The 25,844-nt window shown below is 39.7% G+C and overlaps 1 protein-coding gene across 1 annotated transcript; it reads left to right on the plus strand.

The window, feature by feature from the left end:
* The first annotated feature begins 1,775 nt into the window (after positions 1-1,775).
* Positions 1,776-25,172, plus strand: LOC144692366 (calreticulin-like). The gene is made up of 9 exons (XM_078561129.1): positions 1,776-1,866; positions 3,569-3,670; positions 4,827-5,030; positions 5,595-5,689; positions 14,010-14,219; positions 16,353-16,466; positions 18,900-19,043; positions 19,139-19,231; positions 21,343-25,172. The coding sequence occupies exons 1-9, from the start codon at positions 1,776-1,778 to the stop codon at positions 21,469-21,471; spliced, it is 1,182 nt and encodes a 393-aa protein (XP_078417255.1). The 3' UTR covers positions 21,472-25,172.
* Positions 25,173-25,844: the final 672 nt, after the last annotated feature.

Genomic DNA, 25,844 nt, shown 5'->3' on the forward strand with positions numbered 1-25,844 from the left:
TGCCCCATCATTCAATAAGATCATGGCTGATTTGATTGTAAGCTCCTGCCTACCATCAATAACCTTTCACCCCCGGTTAATCAAGAATCCATCTAGCTCTGCCTTAAAATATTCAAAGACTCTGCTTCCACAGCCTTTTGAGGAAGAGAGTTCCAAAGACTCATGACTCTCAGAGAAAAAAATTTCTCCTCGTCTCTTTCTTAAATGAACGACCCCTTATTTTTAAACCGTGACCCCTAGTTTTGAGATTCTCCCACAACAGGAAACATCCTCTCCACATCCACCCTGTCAAGACCTCTCACGATCTTAAAGGCTTCGATCAAGTCACCTCTTACTCTTCTAAATTCCAATGGATACAAGCCAAACAAATCATCCTCCCGAGGGACTGCCTAAGAGGAAGAAGAAGATATATATCATTTAGAACTAAGGTCAGGCACCACATCTGGATGCAGGGCAGGGTGAGGAGTTGGTAACAGCTTTAGGACTTGCAGAAGCAACATAAGAGCTCATTTGGATAAAAAAAGAAGCCAGTAGGTCATCAGGACTCAAGGCAGGAAGACTTGGCAGAGCATGAAGAATCATAACAAGGAGATACAACAGACAACTGAGCCCTAGGAAAGGTATGAATTTCAGAACTGGGATAGCAGATTATAGTGCCTTTAATGCAATAAAACATCCCCAGGCTCTTCACAGAAGCATGATAAAGCAGTGTGACACCTTGACATATAAGAAAATATTAAATCAGATGACCAAAGGCTTGGTCAAAGAGAAAGGTTTCAAGGGGGTGTCTTAAAGGAGGAAAGTGAGGTTAGAGAGGTAGAGATAAAAATAAATACTGAACAGTCTTTGGAACTCCCTGAATCCTGGAACTCCCCTCCTAACAGCACTGTGGGTGTACCTGCACCACATGGACTGCAATGGTTCAAGATAAATAAATGGAAGATAAATCATTGCAAGTGATTCCAGAGGCTGGAATAGCCATAGAGCATGGAGTCTTGAGGCAAGAGAGGATTAGGATGGTGGGGGGAGAGAGATCGTGGTAGGGAGAACTAAACAATGAAATATTTTCACCTGCCTGCTGTACTGCCACCATGATAGTTTGTTTTTTTCTGTACATGTTCCCCCAATGCAGGAGAGCTAGCAGGCTATCAAACTGTTTGGAACATGATAGCCAATTCCCATTCACCATTTACACAGTGGTCTCAATAAAGCCATCAGGAGCTGTAACCCAAGCTTGACCCAGTGGTGCCATGGTCAATCACAGCAATTCTCTTACTACCTCAGGGATGAAATCAACCAGTGCCACACAAGGATTGACCTTGGGACATTGCTGATTTGTGTGTATCAATAACTTTAATTCCAGGTAATTGGGATATGGGGGAATGATACAAATTCCTTGTGCTTTATAATTTATTATCAGGGCTTTTGCACATGTATGTTATTAATGCCTTTTTAGTTACTAATTTCATGTATGAAAAATGTTGCTTTAATTTTGAAAAAGGTCATGCCTCTCTCTCAGGGTCTCTGTGAACCTGGCAATTACTTCACAGAGCCCAGCTTCCTCCTCATTGGCTGCTGGCTGTCTCGCCGTCAGATAACATTGTTCACCCAATGGCTTGTATTAATTTAACTGCTGGGCAGCAATTTTATTGTCGGGCCAAACGGCAATTTTCTATCGTTAACAAACAGAGAACGTGAAGCTTAAACCCTTGACCGGCTCTGAATAACGACGGGAAGAAACAAACAACACAACGAAACAACCTAATAAAAGTGACATGAAGGTAGCCATCCTACTGCTGGTGGCTTTAGCCGCCCAGTCGCTGGCAGAGCCCCTGATCTACCTGAAAGAAGAGTTCGCAGATGGCGGTAAGCGGCAGAGTTTGCGCATTAGGGAAGAGGTGAAAGGCACAGTTTGGCTGGGCGGAGGCACAGCTTGGTTCATTGGGCGAGGTTAATGATAACGAGCATTTAATGCCAAACGTTCATTCCTGCCCCAAGTTTATTTTAAAACCGGTTATTCCCTTGACGTTTGCATTCTTAGAACCCGAATGAGTTATTCTTCCACGCCCCCACAAGACTCATCAAGAACTGCTGTGATTGACCATGGCACCACTGGGTCAAGGTGAAATTTTGTATGTATGCTAAGTGGTACAGTGGGTCCATTAAAGGTACAGTGGGCACCTTTAATTTTCCGATCATTTGGTACAATCCATTTTCCAAGCCAGGAAAATTCTGCTAATGAAATAAGAATAATTTTTTTCAGGTGAGTCCAGAATAAAAAGTCCAGTGGTGTGTTCCTTCAGAGAGGTTAGCTGTCTGAAATTGATAACAAAAACAGAATTACCTGGAAAAACTCAGCAGGTCTAGCAGCGTCGGTGGAGAAGAAAACAGTTGACTTTCGAGTCCTCATGACCCTTCGGTAGAACTGAAGTATAGTTAGGAGAGAGGTGAAATATAAGCTGGTCTAAGGTGGGGGGCGGGGGGAGAGAGAAGTTGAGGGTGGGGTGGTTGTAGGGATCAAACACCAGGAGAGAAATGGAAAGCAATGAAGGTGAACAGGGCAGAAGAGACAGGCGGAAATCCTGTCGGAGAACAGAGCAGTACTTCTTCCTGGTGATCCACTTTTCCAGTAGTGCTGACTTCCAGTTGGGAGAAACCAGTAGAGATGAATCAGTTTTAGAGGAGGCACTGGTACAGAAGTTCAGATGTTCCAGTAGAAAACAATATAGATGAAGGCCAGGCAATTTAAAACCTGGACAGGGCTCTGTTCCTGGTGCTGCTCTGTTGACGAAAGATGGCAGACTGCCTGGATTTAGCTTCACAGGGCAATATTACAGATTCTAGCAATTTGGGGGAGGGGGGGTCATGTGACAACTCCCACTTCTTCCCCTTGGTTTGTCCAAAGGACATAGCTTCCTGGTCTGGAGTCTTGAGATGGTAAATGTTGCATCCATTAACAAGTTTCAGTGGTTTCAGGGCCCCTTTGTTCTCACAGACATATTGTCTCTGTTGGCCAGAGCTCTGCCTTAGAAATGCAAAGGATCTTTGTGCATTTCCTTGGAATTTGATTTCTGTAGTCACAGGGGACATTAAGACCTCTATAGAGATAACAAGATTCTTGCTGTTTTTTTGAAGCCCAAAAATTCCTTTTGTGCACGGCCATAGCTATTATATATATATCTGGGTATGACATCTAATACCTGAATTTAAAATGAAATTGCTCCCAAAATTAGTTAATTTAAGAGTGACAGCACAGGTCATTACAACCTAAAAGGGTGGAGAGGGGCCAATAGTCAATAAGCCTGGTGGTTGCAGCAGTAATGCATTAGGCTTTGTGGACAACCATTTTTTAAAACAGCCTTCATTCTTGGGCCAGTTACACTGGTCTTACCAGAAGTTTAGTTTTCTCCATCAGGTAGGCTGCAACATCAGAAAAGGAATTTATTATAGTACCTAATTTTAACTTATTACAACCATTATCCAGTTTCAAAGCTTTCTCAATCATGTAATAATATATGTATAGTTTTTTAAGAAGCTTTGTGTTGCATTTCCATTTTTCCCTTTGCAGATGCTTGGGAAAACAGATGGGTAGAATCAAAACACAGGTCTGACTATGGTAAATTCATACTCCATACTGGAAAGTTTTATGGCGATTCTGAGAAGGACAAAGGTAAATACTGAAAATAGATTAAGCAACAATGAATGTACATTAACTCATTTCCCTAATCTGCCTACAGTTTTCCCCTTCCATTCTTTTCTCCCTACCCATAATGATGGTGTGTATAGTACATGTGCAACAATCCTTTGGTCTCTACCCATATTGATTCTGTAGCTCTCCTTCCTATGTTAATATTGCCTTTCTTTCTCCTTTCTTATATATTTACTTCCTAAAAATATTATAGCCCACTTTATATTTGTTCATATTTAATGCTGCTGCTTTTCCCATGATACTTTGATCAAACATGCTTCCTGCTTATAACTGGTTGATTTGATTTTGTTCTCTTGTACTTTTATTCATTCTGCATATTATTCATCTTTTATATATCAATCTAATCTAATTCTAATTTTTTTTTCTTTTTTTTTTCTAATTGTTTTTTATTTGCCCTGCTCCTTTCTTTCCTAGTTTAAATGGCATGAGTTTCCTTCCTATTAAGATGTAGTGTATCCTTGCAGAATAGCTCCATCTTCCCCAGAGCTGGTGCCAGTGTACCACAAAATGGAAACCTTTTTTCACTCCTCTAGCCACATGTTGAGTTCTCTAATCTTCAATCCTTTCCTCTTCTAGCACACGGTGGGGGAAGTAATCCAGAATATTCTGTTCCAAAATCCACTGCCTAAATTTCTTTTGCAAAAATGTCATGCCTTTCCTCTATCTTTGACTCTACAAGGACCACATTGACTGTTCCCCTGCTCCCTCTGTAATCTTTTCCAGCTCTTCTGAAATGTTCCATGCCCTAACACCAGGGAGGCAACAAGTTCTGATTTTCCAATGATAACAACATCCACCACAGACATTCCTACACAAAAACCTATTTTTTTTAAAGACAGAATAACAAATGCCTTAAGTTCTGTGCCTCCAGCCTTCATTTTGGAGTTTGTGCAGTTACATGACCTGTTTTTTACTTACGGCCTTCTCCACACATCACCGCCAGCCCCTCCCCCAGACAGCTTTTCACGTGCTACCTCGGACAGTTAAGGTTATACAACAAAACTCACCCCAATGTGGCAGCTGTCTAGGAATGGCTATTTTAGTTAAAGTCCTTGTACTAAATTTTTGGTCTGCCCTCCAAAGGATCTGAAAATATATACTTTATTTCTCCTCCTAGGAATCCAGACAAGTCAGGATGCCAAGTTCTATGCAAGGTCGATTAAATTTGAACAATTCAACAATGAAGGACAAACATTAGTCATACAATTCACTGTAAAACATGAACAAAATATTGACTGTGGTGGTGGATACATTAAGCTCTTTCCTGCTAATCTGAACCAGGAAGATATGTCTGGAAATTCTCCTTATTATGTAATGTTTGGTAAGTGGTAACAACAAATCAACTGATTCCCACTCTTCAAAATGGTACTATTTAATATGTCACTGGATCTACCTTAAGTTCATCAAACATGAGTGCAACTATAAAAATAAATTAGGTGCCCTTCATCAGAACATTCCCTGTTAGGGAAGGTGAATGAAAAGGAAGACGTAGAAAGGATCGTTTTTTTAAGAGCAGGTTGGAAAAATAGGGAGTTTTTTTTCATTACGTTTAATTTGGATTAAAATTGATCTAAACTAATGTAAATCTGAGACAATTTAGTTAACAGAAGTTTGGTGGTAAGCATTTATGCGTATTTCTATAGCATTAGGGTATATAGCATTGGGCTTCTCCATGACTTGGGGCTGGAATTTCCTGTGGCAGCATAATCAGAAAGTTATGCTAGCATTGATACAAAATTCACGCCAATTTCCCAACAGTAATTGGTGCTGAAATTTGCTGCCAATCGCTAGCTTATGGCAGAATGTGAAAATCAGTGTTTTTCTGAAAGCTTATAATTTATTTAAGAACTCAATAGTAAAGTCCTAATATTATTACATTCCTTAGGTCCTGATATTTGCGGACCAGAAACTAAAAAGGTTCATGTGATCTTCAACTACAAAGGAAAATACCATTTGATTAAAAAAGATATCAGATGCAAGGTAATTATTTTTTCAAACAACGCTAAGCTTGAGTTTTACAAACTGGTAGGTATGTAGAATAAACATGCGAACACAAGAAATAAAAATAGGAGTAAAGCATACTCCACCATTCAATATGATCGTAACTGATCTTAGGCTTCTACTCCACCTTCCTGCCTGCTCCCCGTATTCCTTGGTTCCCCGACAGACCAAAAGTCTGTCTATTCCAGTCTTATGGGATGGAGCATCCACAACCCTCTGAAATAGAGAATTCCAAGATTCTCCTGATCCTGGTCCTAAACTGTCAGTCCCTTATTGTGCCTCATGTTTTAGATTCCCTGACCAACATTTAACCTACCAAGCCTCTTCGGGATTTTGTATGGTTCAATGAGATTGTGTCTCATTCTTCTAAACTTCAGAGAATATAGACCCAATTTATTCGACCTCTTGTCATAGGACAAGCCCTTCATCCCAGGGACCAATTTAGCGAACCTTCACTATACTGCCTCCAATATAAGTATATCCTTCCTTAAATATGGAAACAGAAACTGCACATAGTATTCCAGATGTGATTTGACCAAAGTCCAGTAGCAAGACTTCTTCATTCCTGTACTCCAATCCCCTTGCCATAAAGGGCAACATGCCAATTGCCTTCCTAAATGCTTGTTGTATCTGCATGCTAACTTTCTCCATTCCTTGTATGAGCACACCCAGTAAGGGGAGGTGGTGGCATAGTGATGTCACTGGACTAGTAATCCAGAGGCCCAAGCTCTGGGGCATGAGTTCAAATCCCACCATGGCAGCTGGTGGAATTTAAATTAAATTAATAAATCTGGAATTAATGGTAATGGTGACCATGAAACCATTGTCAATTGTCATAAAAATCCATCTTTTTCATGAATGTCCTTACCTGGTCTGGCCTACATGTGACTCCAAACCCACAGCAATGTGGTTGACTCTTAAGTGCCCTCTAAAATGGCCTAGCATGCCACTCAGTTGTATCAAACTACTACAAAGTAACTCCTTCCTAACAGCACTGTGGGTGTACCTATACTACATGGGCTGTAGCGGTCCATCACCTTCTCAAGGGCAGCCAGGGATGGGTAGTAAATGCTGGCCTAGCAAGCAACACCCCACATCCCATAAAAGAATAAATTTTTAAAAACACCCAAGTCTCTCTGAACATCAACAAGTTTCACACCTTTTAAAAAATATTCTGCTTTTCTATTCTTACAAAGTGAATAACTTCACACTTCACCACATTATACTCCACCTGCCATCTTGTTGCCCACTCACTTAATCTGTCAATATCTCTTTGTGGCCTCTCTGTGTCCTCCCCACAGCTGACCTTTCCACCTAGTTTTGTATTGTCAGCAAACTTAGATACATTGCTCTTTGTCTCTTCATCTAAGTTATTAATATGGATTGTAAATATCTAAGGCCCCAGCACTGATCCTTGTGACACTCCACTAGTCACAGCCTATCAATCTGAAATGACCCAATTTAAACCCCTCTTTGCCTCCTATCTGTTAAACAATTCTCTATCCATGCTAATATATTACCCCTAACTCCATGAGCCCTTATCTTGCCTATTTACCAACATCTGGCACCTTATCGAATGCCTATTGGTTCCCCGTTTTCTGCCCTACTAAATCCTCAAAAAACTCTAATAATGCATTGGGAGTGAAATCCACCTTTCAAGGTAATGTAAAGCAAATGGTAGTGAATCGTCAGCTTGTTTTACATTTGACCCATTGGTGTTTTCCATTGAATTCATTGGAAAGATAAATTGAGTGGAGTGTAAATGGGCTATTGATTCACTACTACCATGGCAAATTTCACCCCATTATGTTTTGCACAATTAGTGATTGATGTTACTCACTATTAATCAATTTAGGGTGTTTTGTTTAGCTGTTGACTTAAAATTTTACACTGAGATTGCTTCACATTGTAGGATTAAGGTATGCCAAGAATGGAATTTTGTTTGCATTGTTCTTCATTTTTGCTTAATTTATAAATTATAATTTTAAATATCACACCTCCAAAATAGAGGTTAAAAGTCAGGATATTTGTTTGTGGGCAAGGTCTTTTGTTCACTGCCACAATAATTTGTTGAAGGTATAAAGTACATTGGCACTGTAATATTTTGATTGATAAAGTGTCAAGGAATATGCCTGCAAGAACATTTCTGTAATCCCAATTTGGCCAGGCTGTTGGAGGGTGGTACTTGTTTCTAATGAAGAAAATCAATTTAAGTTAATCATTTTGAACCTAGAGTGCAATGTAAAAAAATCCTTTCTGTGCAATCTAACAATCCTTTCTGATTGAAATGATCAAACAATGGAAACCCAGAAGACCATGTTTTTTGTAGTCCTCATAATCAACTCAGATAATCCTTATTTAACTTTGGTAAAAGATTGGTATTGTTTAGCTGATCACTGTCAGGCTGGATTTCAAAACAAGTGTTTATTCTTGAAAGAAATTCAGTTGTGTTTTTTTTTAAAAAAGCACATTTGTGACTGAGCATTTGTTTCTCCTGGAGGGGGCACTCTGATAAGATTATGATTGTATTTTCTTTAAAGGCTATTTTGTTTTTGTTGTGCAACATGATTGCTTATTCTGGGAGTACTTCATCTCGAGTGTCACACTGTTTCCAGACATCCAGCACTGTATTGTGTATAACTTGTGTATGTCATTAACTCTAAGTAATTATTAGAAACTTGCTTAATAATTTAGCCTGTTAAAAAGTGTCTGCTAAACTGATGTTAAAAGAGGCTTCTCTAAAGAAGATGGTGAGTCACTTCTGGTTACTCCTGTGCAGTTTCCAGCAATTAATGCCTCAGACCTTGAATCAAGTTGCTCAGCACCCTTTGACAGGAAATTAAACCAAGAAGGGGGGACTAGGAACTTTTTATTGACTAAAATTTTTTATTTTATTATTTGTTCATGGGATGTGGGCAATGCAAGGCCAGCATTTATTGCTTATCCCTAATTGCTCTTGTTCAGAGGACATTTAAGACAGTCACATGTAGGCCAGACCAGGTAAGGACAATAAATTTCCTCCCCTAAAGGACATTAATGAACCAGATGGGTTTTTACGACAATGGTTTCAGGGTCATCATCAGACTTTTAATTCCAGATTTTTATTGAACTCAAATTCCATTATCTGCCATGGTGGGATTCGAACCCAGGTCCCCGGAGTATTACCCTGGGTCTCTGGATTACCAGTCTAGTGACAATACCACAATGCCACCACCTCTCTCATTGTTCTCAAGTTTTAGCAGTTTTGCTTTTTAAACATTTAGTAAATCGTTTGCTTCTAAAATAACTTGGTATATGCATATTTTTTTCTTGCAGCACACTTCTATGTTTATGTTTGCAAATAGTATGGTAGTTTCCACAATGTAAGTAGGAGCCAGGTGACTTAGTGCCTTAGCATACTGTCTTCCAGATCTGAGTTTTAATTTAGTCCAAACCAATAAGGTGAATTCAACTCTGCTGGCTAAATGGTTCTGTCTAAAACTAGTTATGGCCAAGTTCCTACCCAATTGCAATTCAATAGAGATCCACCATTCTAAACTTGCAGTTTCTCTTGGGCATAACAATAGCTATTTTGGGGAAATGGAAAATCCACTCGGGTAGGGTGGAGCTTTGCTTGAAATCAACAATGCTCTGTCTGATCCAGGATTGCTTGGCTCTGATGGGAAGTTTCCAGATACAAAATAATTATATTCCTGATCTTTCATTTTGAGCATAAGTCAATAAAAGAATTGATTTGTGCAGAGAAGTTTGACTTGCCTTTTTTAAAATGTCTCAGAAATCTTTGTCCATTATGGTGGTTGTTACATTTGTATCTTCGCACAATTGCTTCGGAGAATAATACGAAGCAGTGGAAGGATTTGCAGGCAGATTGACAAGCTGTGACATGAATGCTGTTTTCATTGTCATAACCATATTTATACTATTCAATGGCATGATTAGTCCTATACAGTATCATGGGCTTCTATGACCCAAACAATGAGGAGGGTTACCCACATCCACCAGATGCATGTATACTGCTGGATGTCAACACAGAATTCATAAGACCATAAGATGTAGGAGCAGGAGTAGGCCATTCGGCCCATTGAGTCTGCTCCATCATTCAATGAGATCAAGGCTGATCTGTTATTCCTCAACTCCACTTTCCTGCCTTTTGCTCATAACCCTTGATTCCCTTACTGATTAAAAATCTGTCTATCTTAGCCTTGAATGTACTTAACAACCCAGCCCCTACAGCTCTCTGCGGTAAAGAATTCCACAGATTCACTACCTTCTGAGAGAAGAAATTCCTCCTCATCTGTGTCTTAAATGGACGACCCCTTACTCTGATATTATGTCTCTGGTCCTACACTCTGTCACAAGGGGAAACAACCTCTCAGCATCTACCCTGTCAAGCTACCTGAGAATCTTTTATGTTTCAATAAGGTCGCCTCTCATTCTTCTAGACTCCAGTTAGTACAGGCCCAACCTACTCAACCTCTCCTCATGAGAAAATCCCTCCATACTCGGGATCAACCTAGTGAACCTTCTCTGGACTACCTCAATGCCAGTATATCTTTCCTTAGATAAGGAGACCAAAAACTGTTCACAGTATTCTAGGCGTGGCCTAACTAGCGCCTTGTATAGTTTTAGCAAGGCTTCTCTATTTTTATACTCCATTCCCTTTGAAATAAAGGCCAACATTCCATTTGCTTTCCCTTTTACCTGCTGAACTTGTTTGCTAGTTTTTTGTGATTCATGCACAAGGACCCTCAAATCCCTCTGTGCTGCAGCTTTCTGCAGTCTTTCTCTGTTTAAATAATATTCAGCTCCTCTATTCTTCCTGCCAAAGTGCATAACCTCACACTTTTTCCCCCATCTTTCAAGTTTTTGCCCACTAGCTTAACCTAGACTCTTTGTGTTATCCTCACCGCTTGGCTTCCCACCTATTTTTGTCATCCGCAAGCTCGGCAATAGTGCATTCACTTCGTTCATCCAAGACTTTATATATATTGTATATAATTTTAGCCTCAGCACTGATCCCCGTGGCACTCCACGAGATACAGGTTGCCATCCTGAAAATGCCCCCCCTTTTTCCAACTCTGTCTTTTAGTTAGCCAATCCTCTATCCATACTAATATACTACCCCAACACCATGGGCTCTTATGTTATTAAATAGCCTTATGTGCAGTACCTCATCAAACGTCTTTTGGAAATCCAAGTATATGACATCTACCGGTTCCCATTTATCTATCCTGCTTTGTTACCTCCTCAACAAATTCTAATAAATTTGTCAGGCATGATTTCCCCTTCATGAAGCCATGCTGACTCTGCTTGTTTATATTATGCATTTCTAAATGCTCTGCTATTACATCCTTTATAATAGACACTAAAATTTTCCCAATGATGGATGCTAAGCTAACTGGCCTATAGTTACCTGTTTTTTGTTTCCCCTCCCTTTTTGAATTAGGGTGTTACATTGGCAGTTTTCCAATCCTCTGGGACTTTTCCAGAATCTAAGGATTCTTGGAAGATTACTACCAGTGCATCCACTATCTGTGTAGCCACTTCTTTTAATATCCTATGATGCAACCCATCAGGTCCAGAGGACTTATCAGCCTTTAGCCTCATTAGTTTCCCTAGTACTTCTTTCTCTTGTGATAGTTATTGTATTTATTTCCTCCCTGCCCCCTCCCTCCACACACTTTTGCCCCTTGATTATTTAGCAAAGTATTTATTCAACTCCTCTGTCATTTCCTGGTTCCCCATTATTATTTCCCCAGCTTCATTCTCTAAGGGGCCTATGTTCACTTTGGCTTCTCTCTCTTCCTTTTGTGCTCTTACTGTTCTTTTTTATATTACTTTCTAGTTTACTGTCAAAGTTTATTTACTCCTTCTTTATTATTTTTTTGTCATCTTTTGTTGGTTTTTAAAACTTTCCCAATCCCCTGGCTTACCACTAATCTTTGCCACATTGTATGTTTTTTCTTTCAATTTGATGCTATCCTTAACTTGCTTGGTTAACCATGGTTGGTTTATCCCCTTCCTAGAATCCTTCTTCCTCACTGGGATATACCTTTTGTTGTGAGTCATGACTTATTTTCTTAAACGTCTGCCATTGTTCATCAACTGTCTTTTCTGCTAAACTCCTTTCCCAGTCCACTCCAACCAACTCTGCCTTCATTCCTTTGTAATTACCCTTATTTAAGTTTAGCACAGTTGTTTCCGACCCAAGTTTCTCAGTTTCAAACTGAATGCTAAATTCCACCATATTATGGTCATTGTTTCCTAGGGGATCTTTTACTCTGAGAACATTTATTAAACTTGCTTCATTACACATAACCAGATTCAAAATAGCCTGACCCCTGCTTGGATCCACAACATATTGTTCTAGGAAACGGTCCCGAATACACTCTATGAATTCTTGCTTGTGGCTACTTCTGCCAATTCGATTTTCCCAATCTACATGAAGATTAAAGTCACCCATGTTAAATGTACTGCCTTTTTTACATATCCCCATTATCTCCTGATTTATTTTCTATCCTACAGTATAGCTACTGTTCGGGGGCCTATAGACTACTCCCACCAGTGTTGTCTTCCCCTTGTTATTCCTTACCTTCACCCATATTGATTCTACGTTTTCTGATCCAAGATCATTTCTTGTTATTGTACTTATTCCATCTCGTACTAACAAAGCTACCCCACCACCCTTTCCTTCCTGCCTGTCCTTTCGAAAAGTCACATACCCTTGAATATTTAGTTCCCAGCTTTGATCTCTTTGTAACCATTTCTCTGTAATGGCTATAAGATCATACCCATTAAGCTCTTTTTGTGCCGTTAAATAATTTACTTTGTTCCAAATACTACATGCATTTAAGTAAAGAGCCATTAATTTAGGCCTTTTACCATTTTTTCCCCCTTTGACCCTATTTGCTGCTTTTTTTTGTTTGTACACTCTGTCCCTTCCTGTTACACCATGCAATGCTGCCATATCCTTTTGCTTTGTAAGCCTACATATCCCCTCTCCAAACCTCCCCTCCCACCCCTGCCGCCGGCCTCTATTTAGTTTAAAGCCCTCTGTACAGTCCTAGTTATTCGATTTGCCAGGACACTGGTCCCAGCACGGTTCAAGTGAAGCCCACCCCACTGAAACAGCTCCCTTCTGCCCCAGTACTGGTGCCAGTGCCCCATGAACTGAAACCCATTCCTCCCGCACCAATCTTTGAGCCACGCATTTAGCTCCTTGAGTTTATTTACCCTATGCCAGTTTGCCTGTGACTCAGGTAGTAATCCTGAGATTACTACCTTGGAGGTTCTGCTTTTTAATTTAGCTCCTAACTGTTCAAATTCTTTCAGCAGAACCTCCTTCCTAGTCGTATCAATGTCATTGGTACCAACGTGGATGACAACAACTGGATCCCTCCCCTTCCACTCCAAGTTCCTCTCCAACCCTGAGTAGATGTTGTTAACCCTGGCACTGAGCAAGCAACTCAGCCTTCAGGACTCATGCTCACAGCTGCAGAGAACAGTATCTATCCCCCTAATTATACTATCCTGTACCACTACTATGTTCCTATATCGTCCCCCCGTTTGAATGTCTCCCTGTACCATGGTGCCATGGTCAGTTTGCTCATCCTCCCTGCAGTCCCCGCTCTTCGCCACACAGCTTGCAAGAAGCTCGTAACTGTTGGACAATTGCAGGAGCCGAGGCTCCTCAAACGCTACCCCCTGGGTCCCCATACTTGCCTCACCAGCAGTCGCACCCTTTGTCCCTGATCACAGACCAAATTTGAATTACCTAATTTGAGGGGTGTGACTGCCTCCTGGAACAAAGTGTCCAAGTAACTTTTCCCCTCCTTGACGTGGTGCAATGTCTGCAGCTCGGACTCCAGCTCCTCAACTCCAAAGTTCCTTGAGCTGCAAACAATTAACTATAGATGTGTTTGCTCTGGATCACCTATGTGTCCAGTAGATCCCACATGCTGCAGCCGCAACACATCACCCATCCTGCCATCACTATTGTATTTTACTTTATTTATTAATTAATTACTGTAGTATCCCTGCTCTTTATACTTTATTGAAATTAATTTTCAGAGCTGGAGTTTCCACTCACCTGGATTGCCTGGGGCAGTGTTCAAACCCCCTCCTTTTCAACCTGGAGACAGATAATTCTACTACTAAGCCAAACAATTTTGATTTGCTAGAAGTGGTAAATTAGTAAATGAAAGGAAACATTTTCTGATTATTTTGCAGTTGAGGGGTGGAATTTGATCATTGAAGAAGTCATTTCTTTTTTTGAATTGAAATAACATTTTGCCCATAGGACGATGAATACACACATCTCTACACCCTAATAGTTCATTCTGATAACACTTATGAAGTAAAGATTGATAACAAAAAAGTTGAATCTGGGACTCTGGAGGATGACTGGGACCTACTGCCTCCTAAAACAATGAAGGACCCAAATGCTGAGAAACCTGAAGACTGGGATGATCGGGAGAAGGTTAATGACCCTGATGATGTGAAACCAGAAGTAAGTGGGCATCACAAACTCTGAAGAATTTAAATAATTTATAACTACCTTAGTGGCATTTTTTAAAAATTGCATAGATTTAACAGGATTCCAGTGAGTAAGCCACTCGGATTTTGAATGCTATACCTGATAATTGTGTTAAAGTTTCCCTATGCACAGAGCTTAGAAATCATGGATGGGCCGTGTGAGCAAGATCAGGACATGAAGAACCATTCAAGGCTCCTCCGCTTCCTGTTGTCACTTTGGTCCTTTCAAGGGTCTCTTGGTAACTTCTCAGCTCCTCAGGCAGTCTTAGTTCTTACATCTGGCAATGTCTTGATTTTATTCTTGTTCTCATTCTTGTTTTCAAACCCCTCCATGACCCATCTCCATCTCTGTAACTCCTCCATCTCTACAGTTCTCTGAGATTTCTGTACTCCTCTATTTTGGCCTCTTGTGCACCCCCACCCCCCATTTCCTTTGTTCCATTACTGGTGGCCATGCCTTCAGTTGCTTAATCTCAGGAATTCCTTCCCTAAGGCGCTCTGCCTCCCCACCTCGAAGTAACTCCTTAAAACCTACCTCTTTGACTAAGCTTTTGGTCATTTGTTATATATCTATAAGCGCCTCAGTATCAAATTTTGTCTGAAAACACTACTGTGAAGCACCTTGGAAAACTTTACTATGTTAAAGGCTCCATGTCAATGCAAGTTGTTGTTGTCTCTTTGTCTACATTTATTGTTTAATTGCGCCAGAACTAAGGGAATGTTAATTGGAGCCAGTCTTGGGATTTACATTGCTAAACATGATTCTTCTATCCATATGTTGGACTTATACCTAATTATTTCATGGGTGCATCCAGTTTTGGACCCTTCACATAGAAAAGCCCTGGAGAAAGTTCAGAATTGGCCATTAAATTGGTACCTAACTTAAAAGCCTACAGCTATCACAATAGGCACAGATTTTTATTTTGCAAAAATAAAGACTTTTAGGAGATTTGATATGAAGTATTTGAAAATAACAGAACTAGGCTTTTATCTATGAATAGGCTATTTGAATTATGTTGGAGAGAAATAGGTAACATGCATAAATTACATTAGCATAGAACAAGGCTCGATATTAGTATGCTCTCAGAGGTTATCATTAATGTTACTGGCTTGTGCAGTGAGTGCATATTTGATACAAGCATTCAAAAGGGAGCTGAACGAATTTTTGGTTGAGGTTGATATTGTTGATCACAGATGGTCAACAATAGCAAGCTGTTTTAATATATGGTGATAGAAGGATGCAGCTACAAAACTGTTTTGCTCAGCAAGTGGTAAATATCCATTCCTGAAAAATTCTTGGTGCTAATGAGATTTATTCCTGGGTGGAATTTTGCAACCCCCTGCCCACCCCAGAAATAGGTTGGCAGGTGGTGGGGCAAGGGGTGTAAAATTAGGAGGCACAACAGGGGTGCTGTGCCTGTCACCTACCCACCCCCACTGGTATTTTAACAGCAGTGGGCAGGCATCAGATAGCATGCATTGGCCACTTAAGGGTCTCCGCCTGTCATATTTTACCAGTGCGGTGGGGGGGGTGTCCATGCCACGTGGCGAGGCCTTGCTACATAATGGGGAAGGGATCTCTCCTGGTCGGATGCCCTGTAACCAACAGAAGCCTCCCCCAACAATGTCAGTACCCCACAACTGCTTCGCTGGGGCTGCCAGACCGGCCATGGCAGAACACCCCACTCACCACCTAACCTGGCACCTGTGCCGATTGTTGTTGGAGACTGCTTGTAGTCCCGGCAGTGGCTGCTACTCCCAGTGATGTTACTGAGACAGGAGAGCTGTTCTGGGAGTGAGGACTTCCAGATGGGGTGGACGTATCGCCCTGAGCCAATTATCGACCCAACGACTGTAAAATCAGCTCAGGGCTTCCAGCCACACTGAGGCAGGCTTGCCGCCACCTTATAAGTTGGGGTGGGGCCTCTGCCTCTGTGTAATATTCCACCCACTATTTGAGAAGTGCTTTGTAATCAGGCGAAGGAAATCTAGGCATTTCCTTTACATCTAAAAACCTTAGGCTCTGGAGATGCTTTCAGAAAGTAAATATACATTTTTTCACCTTCTTTCCAATTTTCCTCTTTCTCGCTTAAAAACAAAAATTGAGGCCTGGGAAAAGGCAAAAACCATTCCAGATCCTGATGCCAAGAAACCTGATGACTGGAATGATGTGATGGATGGTGAATGGGAGCCTCCTATGATTCAGAATCCAGAATATAAGGTGAAAATTGAAAATGTGATTTTATTTTTCATGGCGTATATTTCTTTCATGTTACTCTATGTTTAAATTATTTTGCTTATGATAACTTGTTTTCTAGTTTATGGATGCATGTGTCTCCAGCAATTGAAACATTGCACAAGGAGAAATTAGATGTTAGACAATCTTAGGCCATAAATGTATGGCGGTGTTAACATCCACGTAGAGACCAAAACTTTGATATTTGAACTTCCAGTGAAGGACTGAAAGGATCACATGTCAAGATTTCAAGTTTTAAGACTTTGACTGCAACCAATAAACTAAAAGCAACATTGACTAAACAATATTTCAGTAGGTAACTTATACTCTAAACTACAGAAAAAAAACCCATTTAAATTTTACCACAATGAAAATTTCACTGCCACAGTTATATTTCGCTCTGTTCCTTAAATGGACACTTATTCTCCAGGAACCGGTCCAAAGCTATCCTTAGCTCCTTTATCATTTTCCAGCTAGATAACTTCTACTCCTTGGACTGGGATGAATTGGAGATTCCCCCACCTATTGTCAAAGATAGCAAAATCTTCTAGCTTCATTTAAAAACTCATGAATTTAATCTCTTCAGTCTGACCGTGAGCTCCCACCCACATCTTGCTTGGTGAACAAGAGAGATTTGCTGCCTCCATCTCTCTGCGCATGCTTTCTCTCTGATTCTTGCAGACTTACCCTGTCTGAGAGATTCAGGGATATTTTTAGAAAAACATACAATGGCTTCCTATGGACTCTTCCCTTCTCGAAGCCCATCTCCATGGCGACATGAATCAATTGGGCCTTGTATCCAGGTAGAAATTCTAATTAGCTATCCTCTAGACCCCAAACTTCATTCTATATTGGAATTAAATAGACAGTTTAAGGTATAACTATTTATAAAACCAGACTACCCTAACACCTCCATGGGATTTGGAGACTGACAGTCCCCCTGCCATCAGCACAGCTGATCTGGTAATTGTTTACAGATGTGAATATTGTGCACCTTCTTCCTGACAAAACAACCTGCCCCAACCCTGCCCTTAACCTTTAACAACATACTTGTTGGGCTATTCAGAACAGGTCACATGACCCTTTCATTACTCCATTTTACCCTAAAAGAGACAGTCCCAAATCATAACAATCTTACAAACTTCATATTTGTAACAGGTGTTTTCCAGGAAAATATTTTCATCGCTGAATTAGTCAAGCTATGAAACATTTATTCCAGAAAGCCAACAAATTTATATCGGGATGTATGAATTAAAAATGTAAAGTGCATTCCTCTGGAAAGTTTACTGTATCTTAACCAACCCCATAATGCTTACTAGAGAGTAAATTGGCTAACTTTGAAGGCTCCCAGGCTTGTGGAATGACCACATTCCACAAGCTGCAGCAGACATACTGTAGTTGTGGCAAGTGAACCCACCCCTATTTATGCCAAAGGTACTTATGGATTGATGGTAAACAAGATCAAACTTGTGATGATCTTATGGTACCCACTTTCATTGTCTAGACTTGTGATGAAACATTACCATTTGGATAAGGCACCAGGTGCAAAAGTTTACTATGAAGCCAATAGGAAATAGCATCTTAGGAGAAAATGGGGGACACCTGAGAAGCTAGGAGGGTAGAAAATGCACTTACAGCATCCTCTGGAGGTGTCAGCTGTGGCTCAGTTCATAGCACCCTCGCCTTTGAGTCAGAAGGTTGTGGGTTCATGTCCCACTCCCGGAAAAAAAAAAGAAACAAAAAACCCAAGAACTGTGAATGTACTCGAAAGAGTTACAAGGGACTGCTGCACCAATCTGCGAGGTTTCAGCTGTGGCTCAGTTCATAGCACCCTCGCCTTTGAATCAGAGGGTTGTGGGTTCATGTCCCACTCCCGGAAACCAAGAACTGTGAATGTACTCGAAAGAGTTACATGCGATCTGTTGATAACTCGAAAGAGTTACAGCATCCTCTGGAGGAAACTAATCTCTGACAATTTCACCTCTTCATCTCAAAATTGCTTCTCTCCTCACTCAATTTAGTGCAATTTGGGTTCAGATTAGCAAGGTCTGGATCAGTCAGGAACATATTTAGCATTTCGCAAAAGAAATTCCAGCAAACTACTGCTCAGTAGAATAGCAAGCGTGTTTTAGCCTTGGACTGGTAGGATTACTTGATAATTGTTAATCAGTTGAATGACTAGCTTTTCAACAATACAGTGCCCAGCATGATATTTTTCCTTCTCAAGGACTCTGTAAAGGTGAGTGTTACTAGGTTTTTCTTCCTCATTCTCCCTTTTGGATAAACATTCAGTTTGTAAACAATATAGCACAATGCATTAATAGGAAAGAATTTGTTTAATTTCTAATTGTGCTTGTTGCGATTGTCTTAATGGTCAAATGAACCTCAAATTAATTTTAAAAAATACCTTGTGCTCAGGGTGAATGGAAATCTCATCAGATTAACAACGCTAACTTCAAAGGAAATTGGGTCCATCCAGAAATTGATAATCCCGAATACACACCAGATGCCAACATGTACCAATATAATAATATCGGTGTTCTTGGCCTTGATCTGTGGCAGGTATGTATGTTGAGGGTCAAGGTAGTGATACTTTATTGAAGTGAGCCAAACGTAAATTATACATTGTAAATTTTCTAACTTTTTGTCTGTCATAGGTGAAATCTGGAACAATCTTTGACAATTTCCTTATTACAAATGATGTAAAATATGCTGAGGAATATGGCAATCAAACATGGGGAATAACTAAGGTAGTTGATTAATTTATTTCGAAAGATCTTTTGCCAGTGCCTGAATGCCATCAAAAACACCAGCAACTTGCATTTATGCCGCCTTTAATGTTATAAAATGTCCCAAGGTACTTCACAGAAATGTAATTGGACAAAAGTTGACATCAAGACAAAGAAGGGAGACAGTAGGACATGTGACCAAAAGCTTGGTCAGGGAGCTAGATTTTGAGGAAAGAGAAGCAAAGAGCTTTAAGGGAGGGAATTCCAGAGCTTAGAGGTTAGACCAGTAAAGACATGGCTACCAATGGTGGGATGAAGGAAGTTGGAGATGTGCAAAGGTCAAAATTGGAGGAGCACAGGATTCTGTATAGAAGATTTTGGGGATGGAGGAAGTTGCACAATTATATCCCAGTATTATACTCATCACATAATACTATTATGTTTCAAGTCAAATGTCATAATAAATATTAATGGCTCTGGCTCCATGCCATATTACCTCAATAGCTCAATTTGTACTGAATTCTCCTTGCTGAAAATACATTAACACACCTGAGTTAAAAGCATTAATTCAAGCAGTTTAGATGAAAAACCGATGAACTTTTCAGTTTAATTGTAATTCAACTGCAGCAACTTCTGTTGCGATAAATCTTGACAGCATTGTTTTAGCTGTTGTGTTTTAAATATATTGGGATGTAATGTGTTGATAACAAGATAAGTTTGAATTTATCGTACGCTGTCCAATATACAAAAGCAATGTTTGATGAGCAGATTTGTATTCCTCTAAAAGCTGTTCTTGTATGACAGATCAATCTGGCTGCATCTCCTTAAACTGAGATTGACCATTAGTCTCCGGCTGGGTAAATCAGTGCATTTAAGGCCCAGGACCCAACCTCCCCTGTTTACATTTCCATTAAGCAAAAGCAGAGATTATAAATTTGGTGGTAGATTGTAAGGCACACTGTGTGCCTCCGTTGAAACCAGAACAAGGTAAGTTGGCAATTGATATTTCCAATCGATGCTTGACAGTAGGACAACCTGGTGTTCATGATTAAGTGTGATGCTTAAACATCAGATCATATTTAGAACAAGTATATAGAGTGACTCCACTGTCTGATTTATAGAGCCTCCAAACACATGACTCTTGCCCTCAAGTTATAGATATTTATCCTGAATGTTATGGCACAGCTGATGGTAAATACTGAGCTGCTCAAGTCCCAAAGGGAAACTTGAAACAACTGCCACAACTGATTTGCAATTTTTATAAATTTCGAGATGCGTGCCTTGAATTCAGTAGTAATAAGACTACCAAGGCTTATAGGTTTCTTACAAGACTAAATTAAACCTTTATTAATAGAAGAAATGATTTTAAGCATGCACACAGATCTGTAAATTACTACCACGATAACTTCTAAATCCCCCCTGGTTAATCTAACTCCCAGTTACATTTTTGTTAAGGCAACAGTAAGACACGTAGATTTTAAAAGACCCAGGCAAACACGATACCCTTAACAATCCAATTCAAAGTGAATTTTCTTAACTTCAGTTCTTTGTAGACAGCAGCTTCAGGCTTAAATGCTAGAGGCTTTTCACATGTTTTAGATCTTAGAATTCCTTTCCTTACACACAATCTTTGCTCCTTTATACATATTTTCCCCATTTGAATGCAAATTCCCATTGTTTCACTACATCTTTGTAATAATAATACCTACACCTTTCTAATAAAAATCTCTCATAGTACCAATTTTACCAGTAATCTTTGGGAAAAATAAACACACTGTTTCTTAACTTCTGCTGGCTAGGTGTAATATTTAACTTCCTCTTTTGAATTCAATGCAGTCTGGTTTATTTAAAAATGCAAGTGGTTCCCTTTAAAGCCTTCAGACCAGCTGCCTTTAATTCAACACACAGATACACATACACACCTCTCCGCTACAATAACATTACGACAATTATTTTATCTCCCTGACATGAACTACAAAACTCCTGGAGTATAAACACCTGATGCATGTGTGTTGGCAAGACATAAACCTTGGACAGCTGCATTTTTGATTTTGATTGTAACTGGCATTTGTTTTTAAACTACATAATGCAAAGGGTTTCACAAGGTAACACATTTTGCTGTTTTATAATAGGTTGGTGAGAAGAAAATGAGAGAAAAACAGGAAAAAGAAAAGAAGGAAAGAACGGAGAAGGAAGAGGGAGAAGAAAAAGAGGAAAAACAAGAAGATGGGGCAATGGATACACATAAATATGAATTGTAAACCTCTAAAACACGTTGAATGTTCAGCTAGACAATTTGTCTACTTTTAGAATGTTCATCCTGTTCCAAAAGGATAGCTCCAACAATTGCACTGTTGTACCTTCATAAACAAATGTGTCTTAAAGGTGAAAGGGTAGCATTATTTTCTCAATATATATTGCACTATAATATTGGTGGGAATTTGCAGCAAATGCAAGAGCATAAGGTATGAAAATTAATTAATGTACAATGTTAAATATCACAGTTTTGGTTTAGGATGTAATTTAGTATTAACTTGTGGTTATTGGACTGATATTCAGAAGCTCATTGGATTAGATAGTTTCTTTGTGGTCAGTCTGCCTATGTAATACCTATCAAAGTGCCAACCTTGCTATCACATTGCTGGCTCAATTGACAAATTTGCTGCCCAATATGAAACTGACCCTAATAGTCCATAAAGCTCTAGGTTTGTCTGTACAAGGTTTGTACACTCAATAGAGGTGCTAATATTGGTCCAGGAGAAATCAGTGAGGGCTCCGGGGCTCACCAATACTATCAAACTCCTACCAGAAAGGGTATGTTTTCAGCCAATTGGATTTTGATGCCAAGGACTATACATAAATGTAGGATAAATGCTCTAAGAAATGCCTTAAATGTGTCCTTAAAAAGTGGTTAAACTTTATACCACAAAGGGAAAGGCTTAATACTAATTAAATCACAGTGGCTCAGACAAATAAAACTTCCCTTACTAAATCAAGCCATCAAACCCACAGGCCTGGAGAAGGCACATTAAGATGGCCTGCTCTATCTGTACTTGTGCGAGACCCCTTATTAGAAAGGACCTGAAGAGCTTGGAAATCATTGAGTAACCTGGCATATCTTGGAGCAACACCAACTAGCGCTGACCTTGGAGAAAGCTGTGTTGAGAGATCTAGCGATCTCTGTGGCCAGAACTTTACCACTGCAATGATGTCAAATTGTCTAAGCAGCCAATTGCATTAAAGAATTTTCATGATCAGAAAATTTTCATGAAAACCAGGAAATGAAAAGCACAAATTAAAAACTTCACTGAAATAAAATATTTTTAAAATTTAAAAGTCTAGTTTAAAAAAATTCAGAAATTATTTATAATGGAGAAATTTAACATCATTCCACTAATTTTCAAGGTCAGATTGGTTGTTCAACAGCAGCTATTATTCAGATTGCCATTAAAAACCCAATTATGCCTCACTGAACATGGTTTAACTTTTTATGAGATTTCGAAAGGTGATATTAGAGCAGCATAGGGGAGTGCGCAAAAGTTTTCAAGTTAATCAATTGATTTTTCTGATTGCTGGCTTGCTGTGGTGGTGGTGGGGTGCAGGAGTGATGCCAGAGCAGTAAATGGTGGAGAACAGCCTCAGCATTTCCATGTTAATCTGTTTACACATTAAATTCTGAAGTTGCAATTAGTTTCAGAGGGGTTATGAGATCTTCTGATGCCAGATTTTAAAATAGAATTAAGAGGATTTGGAAATTGTGGATGTTTACGATAGTATTTTGGCACTAAATTTTATGTTTTTGTTCCTTGGTTTAGTTCTCATTCTTGTCCTTATATTCCCACCGCTTAGTGCTAGTGCATTCCTGCAATTGCAATTTGCCCACCGATATGCAATGGTCAGTATAACAGCTAAAAGTGAAGCCAGAACTGCCTCACTATGTTGAATGTAAATTTAACATCTCTTTACAAAAAATGAAAAAAAACCAGCAGACAGTAATATTACCAAAAGTTGTTCCTGTGTGCAGATCATTTTTCAAACATAATCTCAATAATTAATGTTTAATTTCAAAACAGAGGCAGAAAGTATCAAACTCAAAAAGCCAGCAAGGGCTCAGATTATTGGCAAGGGTTCTGAGGTTTTTTAAAGTAATTTCCTTTTGTTAAACTTGAAGAAACTATTTTAGTGAGGAGAAATTAAGTTAAAAAATACTCAGAACAGAAGTTCCTGCTCGCAAACAGTAAGTAACTTAATGACAAGTAATTGCAAGGTCAGAGAGAGTTACAGATATTAAGATCGTATAGCTTTATCAGCCAGATATGTGAAACACTGAATTGTGAGTTTAAGGGAGAGGAGATTGAAACCAGCTAATTCAGACACAACTACCAGCAGAAGAAGACTACCCAGGAGCAGAAGATTCAAGAAAAATTGAAAGCAGCTCTACACATGGAGGTATATCACCCTCATGTCTCAGACAGCTAACACCAACCTCCCAGAAGAAAGTGAGTTAACTGGTTCATTCACGGTAATTCAAAAGGACAAGGTCATATAAGTTGTAAAAATATTGCTAGTTGCGAACACAGGCCTGAATTTTGCCGATTGAGTGAAAGGCCCGACAATGCCAGTAAATGTATATTGCCGGTGGCCGGCGGGCCTTTTCTCTCAATCTTATAGGCGGCAGCCATTTAAGCCTTTTCAGGATGCCATCCACCCCTGAGAGCTGCTGGCCCAATCAGAGGTCTGGCAGCTCAGCAGCGCCACCAGAAGTGGTGGCCATTGCTAAGGCAGACAGGGGCTATGCAGCAAAAAAATATTTTTGAAAATTCCAGGGCTGAGTACTGGAGGCAAAACCCCTGTGGGAATATTGTTGGGGCTATGGGGACTGTAACCCTTTTTGCTTTGGCATGGTAAAATGGCTCTTAATAAGGCTTTTATATATGTAAATTGGCTCTCGCCTCCTTCGGGCAGGCAGCATGTCTGATTTCAGTCCTGCTGTCAGTAAAATTATCCGATGTCAGGAAATGGTCATGGAGCCGATCCAATGCGGCTCCCTGCTACTTTACCAGTGACCTCCCACCTCCCAGGGGCCAGTAAAATTCAGCCCAATGAAGTTGAATCCATTCTGTGGACTAGCGATCTAATGTCATAACTTGTCTACTATCTTCGGAAACTTTTAAAATTAATTTTCAGGATGTGGATGTCACTGGGAAAGCTGGCATTTATTGTCCATCCCTATTTGCCCTGAACATGGTGATGGACTAGCTTCCTGAAATACTGCAAGCAGTTTTATATGATATCAGAGGGCAGGTAAGAGTCACCAACACATATAGATTAGACAAGTAAGGAAGGTAATTTTTGTTCTCTAAAGTACATAGGTGAACCAGTTGGGTTTTTAGGACAGCGCGACATCTTCATGGTCACGTTTACTGATTCCATCTTTTTATTTGCATATTTTGGAAACTGAATTTAAATTCTCAAATTGTCATACTGAAATCTGAACTTCCATTCTCTGCGTTATTTAAGTACACTTGCCTCTCATAACAACCTGTACACAATTCTACTCCCAAATTAATGCCAATCAATTTCAGACTGATCTCAACTGTAAGTTCATGATCAGCAAGTAGCTAATGCTGAATTACCATGATCTAACTGAATTACCTTTGTAACCTCTTATTTATTTTGTTAACTAACCCTATCGCCTTGCTCCACGCTTGCTGAATGATGCACTAAAGCTTGGGCAACCACAGCAGAGGTGCAACGGGGAAAGGTTGTTGTCTAAGGCCTTTCAACTGTAGTACGCCGAGGGCCTGGAATCTGTATATAACCCTCGGGCTATATTCCGAACATGTAATGTACATTGTAAATATCTAGAGTATTACAATTGTTTTGATGCAAATGTTTTGTGGAAAATACTGTATGGAGACAAGTTGAATTTCATTGTACTTTCTGTAGTTTTGAAGTAACAAAGTTTTATGAATTTAATGAATAAAATATATTTTTGGAAAAGAAACAAGTTGTTTACAGCACAGAAATAGGTCATTTGGTACAATGGGTCCATACCTGTGTTTATGCTCCACAAGGCTCTTCCTATCCTTCTTCATTTAACCCCCTCAATATATCCCCCTAATCCTTTCTCTCTCTTGTGCTGATCTAGCTTCCCTTTGAAGGAACTTATACTATTTGTCACAATTATTACCTGGAGCAGTGAATTCCACATTCTAACCACTCTGAGTAAAGAAACTTCTCTTGAATTGCCAGTTGGATTTATTTATGACTTTTATATTCATGGTTCTAACATATCTCATGTCAACAAACATAGCGTAGGTGAAGGTCCCTCGTTCTAAAAGTGTCTGTGCTAGCAAACCCCAAGAAACATCACAATGATATGCAAATACTTGAATAAAGATTTTGCTGGAAGGTTTCCGAAGCACAGCATGTAATACCTTGTATGATACAGCATGAAAGAAGGCATGCATCAGGGTGATCAGAATCCAGTGGTGTCTGTTTGGAATGTCACCAATTATTTCTCAGATTCTGGCAAATCCACATAGGAACTTCCATGGAGATTTGTCTTGTCAGGAACTGGGTCATTTCTAAGGCAGACATCAAGTTGTGCCAACTGATGTAAGGCCATGTG

The sequence above is a fragment of the Cetorhinus maximus genome, chromosome 17, assembly GCF_964194155.1.
Source record: "Cetorhinus maximus chromosome 17, sCetMax3.hap1.1, whole genome shotgun sequence".
Taxonomy (NCBI): Eukaryota; Metazoa; Chordata; class Chondrichthyes; order Lamniformes; family Cetorhinidae; genus Cetorhinus; species Cetorhinus maximus.

Excerpts from the sequence above, each read along its gene's own strand:
- LOC144692366 (XM_078561129.1), top strand. The coding sequence starts at position 1,776 with ATGAAGGTAGCCATCCTACTGCTGGTGGCTTTAGCCGCCCAGTCGCTG. Across the intron at positions 16,467-18,899 it reads TTCAGAATCCAGAATATAAG|GGTGAATGGAAATCTCATCA; the intron begins GTGAAAATTGAA and ends CCTTGTGCTCAG. Across the intron at positions 19,232-21,342 it reads AAACATGGGGAATAACTAAG|GTTGGTGAGAAGAAAATGAG; the intron begins GTAGTTGATTAA and ends GTTTTATAATAG.